This window comes from Chinchilla lanigera, unplaced genomic scaffold (assembly GCF_000276665.1).
Source record: "Chinchilla lanigera isolate Chin_1 unplaced genomic scaffold, ChiLan1.0 scaffold00057, whole genome shotgun sequence".
In the NCBI taxonomy this organism is placed as follows: Eukaryota; Metazoa; Chordata; class Mammalia; order Rodentia; family Chinchillidae; genus Chinchilla; species Chinchilla lanigera.
This window is the reverse complement of record NW_004955458.1, coordinates 9,677,058-9,689,479: the sequence shown is the minus strand read 5'-3', so window position 1 is coordinate 9,689,479 and position 12,422 is coordinate 9,677,058. Positions and strand designations below refer to the sequence as shown.

Sequence of the window (12,422 nt, the reverse complement as noted above, 5' to 3'; positions counted from 1 at the left end):
GAGGGCCTGCTCGCCCCGCCAGTCCCCTGGGCCTCCCTGCGCCTAGCAACTCAGTCTGCAATGTCCGCGGGGTCTTTGTTCTCGCATCTTGGCCTCCGGGATTGGATGGGGCCTACCTGGTTCTGTGCGCACTTTTCAGCTGGGAATCGTGGTGGTAGGAATTTTTTTCTTAAAAAAGCATAAATGTTACAAATTTAGAGTAACTGAATCTAAGTACTTACCATTCTCTGGCTGAGTTTTCTTAAGCGAATCAATGAGCGTGCTGACCGCTTTTAAAACAAATATAATTTCTGTTACTTGTTGCCTAAAAAAAAGGGAAATGATTTCTGTCAAGATTTTTAAATATGCATGTTTTTTAAAAATAAGGTTTGTACAAATAGTTATACTTTGAACACAACATGAAGTTAATGTTTGTTTTACATTCTTATAAAAGGAGAAAGTGGGCCAGGGATAGAGCTCAGCAGCAGAACACCTGCCTGGCAAGCGCAAGGTCCCAAATTTGATTCCTGATACTAAAAATATAGAAGGAAAAAGCATTTCATACCTATTAAAAGGAGATAGAAATATATACACTTCAGTGCACAAATGTGATTTACCGTTATTCTTACCACAAATTACCACTTTAAAAGGAGAGGTGCAATCTACACATGTAAATCTAAATTTATTTGTCAGCTATGCTACATATTACTTAAAATTAAAATATAATACATGCTTTTAAAAGTTCTCTACAGTATGTTTTTGTTTTTTAAAAAAACTAATTAGTACTAAAAGAAATTTGCCAGAGATGAAATAGAAACATTACAATGACTACCTGGCACACATTTTAACATGCTGTTCGCAGCACATTCAGAACTGCAGTAATACTTACTAACTTTCTAACACAACAAACAAGAAACATATTGGAAATCAACCCTAAGTGGCACCGTTTGGAGACATCAACAATGACATATGACCTCGGAGTAAAGGGCCCACAGAGTAGTCTGACTCCCTTCCTTCGGACACAAGTGAAAGTCTCCCACCCCACAGCTCCCTTCGCTCCACTCTATCTGGGAGTGAGCCTGTCTTCGTTTGGCAGGCAGGAGGAGTTTTCTGATACTACGACCACCATCTCAAGCCTTCTATGTTGTATGTGTAATGGTTGGCACATCGTGTCAACCTGAGAATTGAGAAGTTCAGAAACTTAACTACGTGACCAGCAGGGGACCCAGGCCTCACTTTGTAAGTGTCCTGAGCTGGGCCAGGAGGATGGCACGGAGACAAGACGGTGTGGGCCGACAGCCAGCATACGATATAAGGGAGGAACAGAGGCTTCTGCTCCCTGCTTTTTGCCCGTGGCTTCTGCTGTCTTCTGCCACCCTGAGCTGTTGCCCCTGTGCCACGTGCCACTCTGCCTTGGAGCCAGCCGGGTATGGACTAAAACCTCCACAAGCTGTGAGCCAAGTAAACCTTTTCATCCTTAATTGTGGGCGTCAGGCATTTTGTCTCAGCAACGAGAGAAAAATAACTAAGACTATGAAGTATAACACTGTAATGCAGCTTTTAGAAACCAATTTAGCGATTGTGTACGTAGAATAATCCAATGTACCTGCACAGGACAAGTACGAATAGGGCTCAAAATGCTGAGAACAGAAAAAAAGGAAAAGACGCTTTCTGAAATCAGTACATCACACCCTAATAAATAAGAATATCCTACTTGAAGCAATTTTGTCACTACATTTCCAAGTACACTTTAAGAATCAACTTTACTTAATAAATTGTCAGCTAAACCTGTAACTAAATTACTCATAACTATATTTGGCATGGGATTTCTTTTTATTTTTGAAGAGGAGAGTTGTAATTTGTGTTCTAGAAATTCAAAATACATTGGATCCTAAAAAATTAGGAATGATTAATAAACACTGGTAATTAAAAAATAAAAAGTAACTATTATATGTTTCATTCAGTAAATTAAGAAAAGATAAATGATAAACTGGCAAAGCATCTAAAATGCTAAATAAGCAGGGATGAAAGGGCATTCATACACTCCTGGGGAAAAGTACTTAAATGTCTGTATTCTTTAACAAGTCCATTCCACCTCCAGAAATTTATTATAAAGCAAACACAAAGGTGAACAAAGACTTGGAGCAAGTGGTTTCCTGCCCAGCAGAACCCCATGAAACAGAAGCCACAAGACGTTCCTCCTCCCTGACCGGCACCTTTCTCCTCGCGTATTATTCTGTTCCTTCATTTGTCTGATGGATTCCGGTCCACACCCTAGCTCTGGTTAGCCCTGGTTTGGTAGAAAGGCCGAGGGCCACTGCCACTGTAACAGCTCGGACAGATGAGAAGGAAATCAGTATAGGTCCAAGGGCGAAATTAAGTAGATTAGACAAAGAGAAAACCTAACACATGGCTAGCTGACAAAGAGAAGCCTAGAAATGACTACGTAACAACATGCTCTTTGGACATGACTTGTCTAGTATTTTCACTGGAGAGGAATAACATCATGTAATCATACAGATTCACAATTCTTCATGTAGAAGTCTGGTAGACAATATGTTTTGGAATTCAAAAATTTCAGATTCAAAATGGTAATGTGGAACATGTATCATTTAGTACTTAACCTCCAAGGATCTGAAAAGGCATCCCATAATAAAACACATTAATGTATCTGCAGTGAAACCTATGAATATTTACACTGTCTGGGGTAAATAAAACTATAATAAACAGCCTCGGATTAGTCCAGACCACTTATGAAAGCACTTGGTTTTTAGACAACAAAATATATACCTTGGAAGAGGACATTTGCCACTCAATCTTTCATCCTCTATATAGCGATGCAGAACATCCTGAGACCTCTTTAAAAGCACCGAGAGTGCCATGCGTGAGATGTAGCCTTCTTGAGGTGTTGTGACCTTATTACTGAAGGAAAACTGAAGCAATGTTTCAAAGCACATTTTAGAAAATTCTTCTCTCAAACGAATATCAATCTCTGCTTCTGTAAAATTAATTTTTGATGGTTAATAAAATGTTGTATCAATTCTAGCCAACTAGGAACAGAAGAAAATTCTCAATCTGATGGAAGACATCTATGAACAACCTATGGCATGCACACATACATGTAAAATTTTCCTCCTCCTAAGATCACAACCAGGCAAGGCTGTCTACCCTCGTCACTTTTCCATGGGTCACACGCGCAGTGACAGTACGTTTTTCCTCCCCTCCTGACAACATCTTCTCAGGGACATGACCTCTGCTCCAGTTCTCCAGCTGGCTGTCCAGCTGTAACATGGAAGTAGTCTACGGCCATCACCCTGGGGACTGTTTTCATTCCCCCTCTGTTAGAGCTTGCTTCCTAGATCTCATTCCTTCTACTTTCTTGATTTATCTTTTCTGTTATCATGGAACATATTGTGAAGTATCTTCCTAGGAAAGAATCAATGAGACCTATTATTTCTGCAAATGTTCATTTTACTGTGGTACCCCAAAAATGTGGTAGCTAGCACTAGCACTATCACCAGAGCATTTGCTACAAATCTGAGTTCTCAACGGTCCATCTTAGTTTTCTTGAAGCAGAAACTCTGGAGCATAGCTGGTCCTCCATTTGTACTGCTTGCTGAAATCTGAGGATTACTGGTCTCTATACTCGTATTTGGCCGACAGTGTCCCTAGGTCCCAAAATGCCTATTTTTAAATTTATAACTCTATAATCACTGTTTTATGTCTTTAGCATCCTGCATTGTGCTGAGAATTCTAATGTTATTTTGGAATTTTTTTGGGGGTATCTTTTATGATACCCTCTTTATCCCAAGTATTTTGGTATTTTTACATGCCTTATTGAGCATCTACGTCTTCCACTGCTCAGGACACTAAGTGACCACGTTTAATTTGGAGGCATATTTCTTCAGTTCTTATTTGATAATTTTGTCTACATTTTTTTTGTTCGGTCTTTCTGGAAGACCAACTGTCAGATGCTGGAACATCGGCTTTCGCTTATTTCTCTGCTTTCATTTACTTCTTTCTTCTCAAATTATCCATTTTTTAACTTTTGTTCTCTTTTCAGGATTATTTCCTAACGTTTTATTCCAAGCCTTCCCTGAATTTATTTCAGCTATCACCTTCTCAGCGTTTCTCAATTCTCGCTGGTTCTCAGTGTCCCTGTTTCATGACATTTTTTATTTCATAAGTATGAAAGCTTTTTCTCCTTTTGACCTTCCCGAAAGTACTGTGCTTTTACATTTTCTATGCTTCTGCATCTCGTCTGTTTCTTTCCAGCTTCTTTTAGTTCCTCTTCGTTGTTCAGTCTTCCTCTTTCACGTCTGAGAACCTTGGCAGTCAGCTCGTACTGCACAGTGCGGGCCCAAAATGTTCCCTGGGACCTCTGTGCTCACAGGTTGCCTGCATTAGCAAGGAATGGCTTCGTATGCACGCTGTTAAAGACAGCCCCAAGACAAAGCCGAGAGAACACTGCGCCTTTCAGGGAGGGCGCTGGAAGAATGCCCATGAACTGTTTTTGTCTCGGTAAACAGTACCGTCCAGCAAGGAATATTATCAGAAAAAGGCAGAAGAAGTATACCTGAAATTCAACCATTTACCTTACCGTTTTTGTACCTAATATTTAATGCATATTTTATTAAAATTATTTAGGAAAAATGTATACATTCGACTATATTAATGTAAGTGGACTTCGATGTTCTTTTCCTCTGAGAGTCTCATGTTTGTTAAATTTGCATGTTACTATGCCAGTTGCTAAGATCAGGAGTAGGGAAAAACTGGTCAGTGAGGTACTGCAAGGAGTCAGAGAGACACCTAGCGGCCGCCTGCATACATTACTACTACTCTACAACAGGCGGCACGGCATTAGCCACGGTGCCACTAAATTCTGAAAACTGGTATGCGTTGCAGCAATTTACAATCTTTAAGTCATTTCAAAGAAAATTCAAGTTATGAACCCACAGTTACGTTTATAACTTGAAAACAGGTTTATATAAAATAAATAAAAAGGCCAGATGTGGTGGTGCATGCCTATAATTCCAGCACTTGGGAGGCTGAGCGAGGGCTACAAAGTGAGTCCAAGGCCTGCAAGAACTGTATAGTAAAACCCTGTCTCAACAAAACAAAGCAAAACAAATAGCAAAAAGCAACTTATATATAAGTAGTTAATGAAGGCAGAATGATGCAATAAAAATAACTAATTATTGTTGAGTATGAATTTGGCCTTCATCCTTTAGAATGTGGACAATTTTTTCAACTATAGGAAAGCACTTTCACCTTCTCTAATATGGAAATACCTAGCCTCACAGCAATATTCAGAGGCTCAAGAGATAACATTCCAGCATGACATTTCATACACTGCAGCTATCTATTGAATGTTCCCTCACAAAATGTTAAGGCATCTTATTTTTTCCCAATAGTCCCAAAAAGCTGTTATTACTAATACCTTCATCTTAAAGATTATAAAACTGAGAGCAGTTAACCAGTATATCCAATGGAAGACTGTATCCCTATTTTTTCCTAAATTATAATGCCTTCTAATAATCTGACTCCACAAAACTGTAACTTATCAGCCTGAATAACTTCATCAGCTTCTGTAAGTGCTGCACAATATAATTAATCAGGATTGGCAAATAAATACCATACCCACAGGATATTCGTATTTTTTCCTTATAAAACTCACTGTTCTATTTTTACATTCATAAAAATTACCTCTCTGATTTGTATTTACCACAATCATAGGACTGTTTTATATCACCTTTAAAAGTATGTCAATATTTCCTAACCCTAAAAAGCGACTGCAATAACATACCTGTGAATGAGGAGGACTGAGAGTGTATGGAGCCCTTGTTAAGCATCGTCATTATCTGACCGACAAACTCCTTAGGAATAAAGTTGGCGTAAGGTAGAATCTCAGTGCTGATCAGCTGAACTACCTGAAAAAGGGGCGGGGGTGGGGGTCAAGCAGTGCGTTTTTTTCCAGAAAGAGACTGGCTCAAATTATAATTTCTAGAGTAAAATTTAAATTTTATTTTACAGGAAAATTAATTAAAGAACCCTCCTTTGTAGAGGTACCTGAATACTTTAATGTTAATATAGAGGATGACTACTAGTATGTTTTCGTCCTCTCCTATCAGAAATAGCCAGCAGTATACCTGTTTACTGTGACGCCATTTTCAAATGTTTTGACACATAACTACAAAGAGCACAGCAGAGAAAAACAGTGTATGAAACTTAGCCATGTTCAAGTGCAATACCCAAAGTTAAGATTTAACCATTTGTTACTGCCAGAAACTGTCAATTATTAAAGAAATAAAAGCTATAATCACTTTTCTCCAACAGATTCTTTTTACTTAAAGCTTACTACTGCCTAATAATAAACTATAGATTTTACCAACAGTTTATCTAGTTTATTACTTTGCCCTCTAAAGAAAAAGGTCATCCAAGTTTTAATAAGGTAAGTACTACACAAAAAGTAGTGTTTTGTATATATGTGATAATTTCTAGGCTTTTTAAATGTATATTTTAAATGACTTATTATTTGATTCACGTTGATGTCCCCCTACCTTAAAAAAAAAAAAAGACCCCAGATCATACCACCAATAAAAAAACCCATAGCTAAAAAAAAATCTTCAAACTTCATTTACAGTCCTCAAAATGTACTACTGTAAAAACACTTTTTGCCCTAAGAATGCAATAAGTTGTGTATGTAGGTGGTTAAAATTGAAGCAACTAGAGTAGTCTGAACTATAAGACAGACACCTGATTTGCCAAACTGGAAATTAAACTCTCAAATTCACACTCACTGACTGATGGATTTATTTCAGCGAACTAACTTCCTTTTAAACAAACTCAACTAAGTATCTACATAGCATGAACATAGTATAAGACAACTAAGGAAATCAGTGACTAAAAATCAATCTTTTTATCTGTGAGAGTTCCAATGCTTTTGAGTTCAATCTTACTACTTTACCTTATTCTTTCAGCAACTTATAGTTTCAACAATTCTACTATTACAAATGATCACAAGGAAGTGTATTAAATAGCTTCCTTACCTCAACATCAATACTTTCATTTCTTTGAAACTCTTGAATAGAGAGATTATCTGGAGGTATGCTAAAAAATATAAACAAAATACTTTTGACTTTTAAAGGTAAAATATTCTCTGGAGATACAAATAGTATATATATAAACAGTATACAAATGATAAATATTTTTTTCACCACCCAAGTTGGTTGGGACATGCAAACCTGAAACTCTTAACTACAAAAACGCTTGGTCTAATCTGAACTAAAAATCGGCAAGACTAAACTTCTTTCAGTATTATGAAAGAAAAAATAAGAAGTACAGATATTGTATCATCTACAACTACAACAAAAACTGCCATTGTGATACCTGAATTCGCTTATGTTGCAATGACTTAGGAGACTTCAATGAAATTGCTAAGTTATTTACTCAGAGAGCCCACTGATCACTGATTTGTAATAACTGCAATGCATTAAAGTTTTTGACAGTAACAACAGAGAATATCTACCCAAAAAAGAGGACGTAGGTTTTCTAAAACAAAACATTATTGTAGCAAAAGTTGAAATTAGTAATTCTGAGGAAAGCAAGATGGAGTCTAGATTCTGGTTCAGAAGAATTAGTAAACTAGTCATAAATTTATAAAATAGTGAAATATTAACCATTTAAGGGGCTGGGGATACAGCTCAGTGGCACAAGTGCCTGCCTGACAAGCACAAGGTCCTGAGTTCGATTCCTGGTACAAAAAAAAAAAAAACATTTAAAAACAGCTAAGAATACAATAGTAATTTTACAGTAATAATGGCAATGAAAGTTGAATAGCCAGCCACTATAGTAAGAGCTTTATGTATATTCATCTCATAGGGTTCCACAGCAATTACGTGGAATAAATGTAATTTTCCTGTAATCAACAGAAAACTGAAGTTTCAAATGGATAATAGAATGCATGAGAACACAGTGAAGTGAGCGCACCCAGGACCCGCCTGGCATTTGAGCCTGCGTTATTCTCTTCTACTGTAGAGGTAAAGATCGTTGCACATCTAGATTAGTATAGTGCTCAGTTCCGCACCCAAGGCTGCAGGGCACTGGACCTCGGTTTGCTTGATTTGGACACTTTGCATGCGTTAAATATCCACTGACTACCAACTGCCTCGAAGCAGGTTTTGTATCTGCTCCTGAAGATCCAACTGTGCACAAGCTAGACTCAGGCCACGTGTTTACTAACTTTGTAATCTAGTAGTGAAATCCACAGGCAACATTTCAAAAACACAGACACTGGGGATGACACCAAGGGGTGCTCTGCCACCAAGCTGCATCCCCAGCCTTTCTTATTTTCAGACAGGGTCTTGCTATTGCTCAGCTGACCAGGCTGACTTTCACTGTCACACTCCTGCTTCAGCCTCCTTAGTAGCTGGGATTAAAGGCATGTGCCACCTCCCCCAAACCTTTTTCAAATTTTAAGTAATGATTCATCAAACTTTAAGTGTCTTACATGACCCATTTATTGGCCATCTCCCTTATAATTTATAGGTAAATTACTTTAACCAGCATTTTAAAAGTTTCAGTGTTTTTCTGTTATGCTTTAGTAAGGATACTAACTTAATTAAATAATCATTAGCATGGGTTCTGGCATCAGAATACTCACCTTTCGCAAAGCAATTTCCTGATTTTCAGGATTCTTGGAATTAAGAGTGACCCTTTCAGTTTTTGGTTTTGTGTGCTGCTCTATTATTTCTTCATATGTTAACAACCCGGTTCAGTATTTCTGATATATGATGCAAACAGCATTAATATTATCAGTGTGTTTCTACTGAAGTCGTGGCTTATTCGCTTTATACCGACAGTCAGCCCATCATTAACTGACCTCTACCACCATCACAAATCTTTTAACAGCGCTAAACGCATCCCTTCATTGTGACTTAGCGTTCAGCACGAGTTGAGAGTTTTATCTCTCAAGATGCAGCACCCCTCGGTCTCACCCCAGTACCACAAGCAAACCAACAAACAAAACTAAAAAAAGAATCTTCAAGCTAATAAAGTATTATTCTTCTGCTCGGTTTTCTCTGTGTGGCATACTAACGTTGTAACTGCGATGATCCACACGCGGTGAAATCCACCCATGACGACGCAGCGCACAAGGAGTTACACAGCCCTCACCATCTTCACCCCACAACCCCAGCGCTCCCAGGAGAAACGCCCGTTACTGCGCCCCCACCCCTTCCCCACCTTTGAGATCTAACAGTCTGTTTCTCTTTTTGTGGAGTTGCCTATTCTGGATATATCACGTAAATCACAACATACAGCAGTGTAGTCTCTTGTGTGTAACTTCTCCTACTTCACACACTTTGACAGTGAATCTATGTCGTAACATGCTTCAGCACTTCAGTTCTTTTTACGGCTGAATAATAGATGCCATATTAGATGCCATATAAATAGATGCCATATTTAATCTATTCACTAAGCAGCTGACATTTGGGTTATTTTTCTTTTTAGCTATTATGAGCAATGCCATTATGAACACTAACATATAAGTTTTTTGTGTGAATATGTGCTTTCAATTCCTTTGGATAGTACTTAGTGATTTTTAAGCGACACGGTCCTGCTGTATTTCCAGGTGGGTACCAGATTCCTGGGTTCGGGCGATCCTCCTGCCTCACTCATCTGCTGCTGCAGGCTGGTTATACCGGTGCACACCAATGCGCCTGGCTTAGCAGTCAGTGACTTTTCAGGACATGTGCTGTAGAAGCAAGCACAGCACTCAATGGCTTATAATGCACCATCCACCGGGCATAAATTATACGGTGTCCATTAGCACAGTGCGCCTCCTGCAGGACAAGGGCCACGCTTCGGTATTTGAAGTCTGGCTGAGTGAATGTCTAATAGCCCCCACGTTTTGCAATTTTGTGCGTTTTTCCTCACACTGCACGTGTGACAGAGTGCAACCATGCCCACAGCCACCCTTGCCTTCCAGCTGACTCTGCCCTTATCTGCATCGTCTCTGTGCTTCATTCCCTGGCCAAAGCGACTTGTGGAACAACGGAACTACCTCTCTGGGAAGCAGCAGAGGGCATGCAGCTATGCACAGGGTCTTAGCGCAAGTATGAATTAGGTGAGAGGATTTAAGAATGTACCAATATAAAAACACGGATTTTCTAAAATTTTTTCCCTCTTGTAAAGTCAAATGGGCCTCAGATTTTTAAAAAGTATCTTACCTCCATTAAGTTAAAAAACAGTTAATTATGATATATTCATATGACGTTATAGGTAAGATTCCGGCCTTACAACCAAAAACACTCATGAAGAAACGCCCGAACTGTTACACTCTGCGCAGAAGTTAGCAACGTTGCTAATCACTTTGCTAATGAGTCAAGATAACACTGTTTTCAGAGCAAATGTAAATAGAACGTGTTACCTCTTGAAAGAATGCCTTGTTTTTTACAAGTAATAAGCTGACCTTTTAGTAAAGAGAAAGTCTTCGAAAGTGCTGGCTAGTTCCGGCCACATGCTGTCAAATTTTCCGGAAGACGCGTGCTGCCGGGCAACAGGGAGCCCGATAGACAGAACTTTGAGGAGGGAAGACACTGCGAGTTTCCATGTGCTTTCAGAAGGGCAGGAGTACTTCAAACTGAGAGGGACCCTAAGAGTCTGAAAATAAACGTGGTGTAAGACGGACAGTAATTAAAACAAACACAACTTTACTTTAAAGCAAAATGCTAAACTGGAGAGAAAAAGTAACAGCATGGGTATTTCCACTGGGACAGGGTGCTATTTTTTAGAGTGATCACATGTGGTCCTCAAATCCTACTTCCTAGAACCAAACACAGACATACACGCATACGTGCATACATTTACTGACTGATTGACTGGATGCCAGGGATTGAATCCAGGGCCTTGTCCATGCTAAGCACATGCTCTTCCACTCACTGATACGCCCAATTACAAGAGATACACTATTAAATTTTTTCTCCATCTTTTAAACAATGACTTGGAATAAGTAACTTTTTTGAAATTCGTTTTTTTCATCACAAAAACAGGGATATTACCTAAAAGGTTAAGAGCAGACGTAGGAAACTTAGAAGTTTGTAGCACTTTAGACATATTCTGTATCCTGTGACCTCCTTAAAAGGAACTTCTTAATGTTTCTTGAAAACATACCCGGATCTCTGATACAGCTCAGTTCACCTACAACGCCTCTTTTCCCTTCTTACATAACAAACTTTTTCTCCTGCAACTGTTACTTCTGTTCTTTCCCCAAATCCCTTTAGCACTTCAATTACTTTTTTGTCTATAGCAAAGAACTAACATTTTATTCAGCACTGGCTACTTGGCAAGGCAAGCGTCGTGAAGTAAATATTCAGTGGGTTCTCTTTACTGCAGTCAGGACACAAATGCTGTTAGCATTGTCCTTCTTTCACAGATAAGAAACACTCCCAGCAAGTCCATTCACTCAGATGACGGAGCAGCGTGTGAACAGCAGCGCACTGCTCCCAGCAGGCCCGCCTGAGTAACAAGCCACCTCCACTGCGGCCCTTGCCTAGCACTCACCACGCTGTATTACTGTTTGTTTGCCTTTCTGTCTTCCCTTTTTGAATTATTCAACGTAAGAATTATTCATTTTCTAATTTCTAGTGTTTAGTTAGTATCTAGTAATAGAGATGTCTAAAAATATGTTCAATAAGTGATGACAGAAAGGAGAATTTTGGTAAGGTATGTGGTGAGGGGAAAAAAGTAGTATCTCAAAATGCGAAGAAAGACTTTTAAGAAGGCAGAAGTGCCACCATTCCACACAGGAAAGGAAGGGCTGGGACAGGACTTTGGATGCGAAGACTGGAAACTTGGGAGAGCGGGTTCTGGGGAGCAGGGAGGACACGAGCCGGCACGCAGCAGGCGACAGTGAGCGGCGGCTCAGGGAGCGACAAGCTGACGATGGAATCTGAGAGGAGAGGGAAGCTGGAAGAGGCCGGGAACTCAAGCAGCAAATAGAGTCAGGAGAAAGTTCTCTGTAGCATGAAGTATAAAATGCTAAAACAAAAATCAAAGAATCACCAATAAAGAAAGGCAGGAGGAAGGTCGAATACACGTGAAGAGCTAAATCTCCGAACAGAGAAACACTCTCTTCCTTGGGGGAAACTCACACAGTAGCCTGCGCTTGCTGAGTACGCGGAAGGTACATCCACGTGCTAGAGGAAGAGCAGAGTTTAGGTTTGTCCTTCCAAATGGAGAGGAAACCACAAGTAAGAGGAACGGGATGGAATTAACTGGTGATGAATTTTTTAAAGGTCCAAATGCTAAGGAACTGGCTTAACAGCAACAAAGCGGTCTGCAAGATCCCTTAAACCCCTGGGCAGCACGCTGATCTCCTCCGAACCTTGGCCAACCCCGAGGTCTGAGGGATACTGTCCCGAGAAACAGGGTCCTCACCGCCT

The 12,422-nt window shown here is 39.6% G+C and overlaps 1 protein-coding gene across 3 annotated transcripts in view; it reads right to left on the bottom strand.

Moving 5' to 3' along the window:
• Nucleotides 1-12,422, bottom strand: part of Mon2 (MON2 homolog, regulator of endosome-to-Golgi trafficking) — an 82,277-nt gene that overhangs the window by 12,611 nt on the left and 57,244 nt on the right. For all 3 annotated transcript variants that reach the window (XM_005397433.2, XM_005397434.2, XM_005397431.2), the window contains 5 exons: nucleotides 10,451-10,641; nucleotides 7,029-7,089; nucleotides 5,786-5,909; nucleotides 2,770-2,977; nucleotides 222-304 (listed from right to left, as the gene is read on the bottom strand). In XM_005397433.2, the coding sequence (XP_005397490.1) occupies nucleotides 222-304; nucleotides 2,770-2,977; nucleotides 5,786-5,909; nucleotides 7,029-7,089; nucleotides 10,451-10,641 (667 nt within the window). The remainder of the gene's footprint in view (nucleotides 1-221; nucleotides 305-2,769; nucleotides 2,978-5,785; nucleotides 5,910-7,028; nucleotides 7,090-10,450; nucleotides 10,642-12,422) is intronic.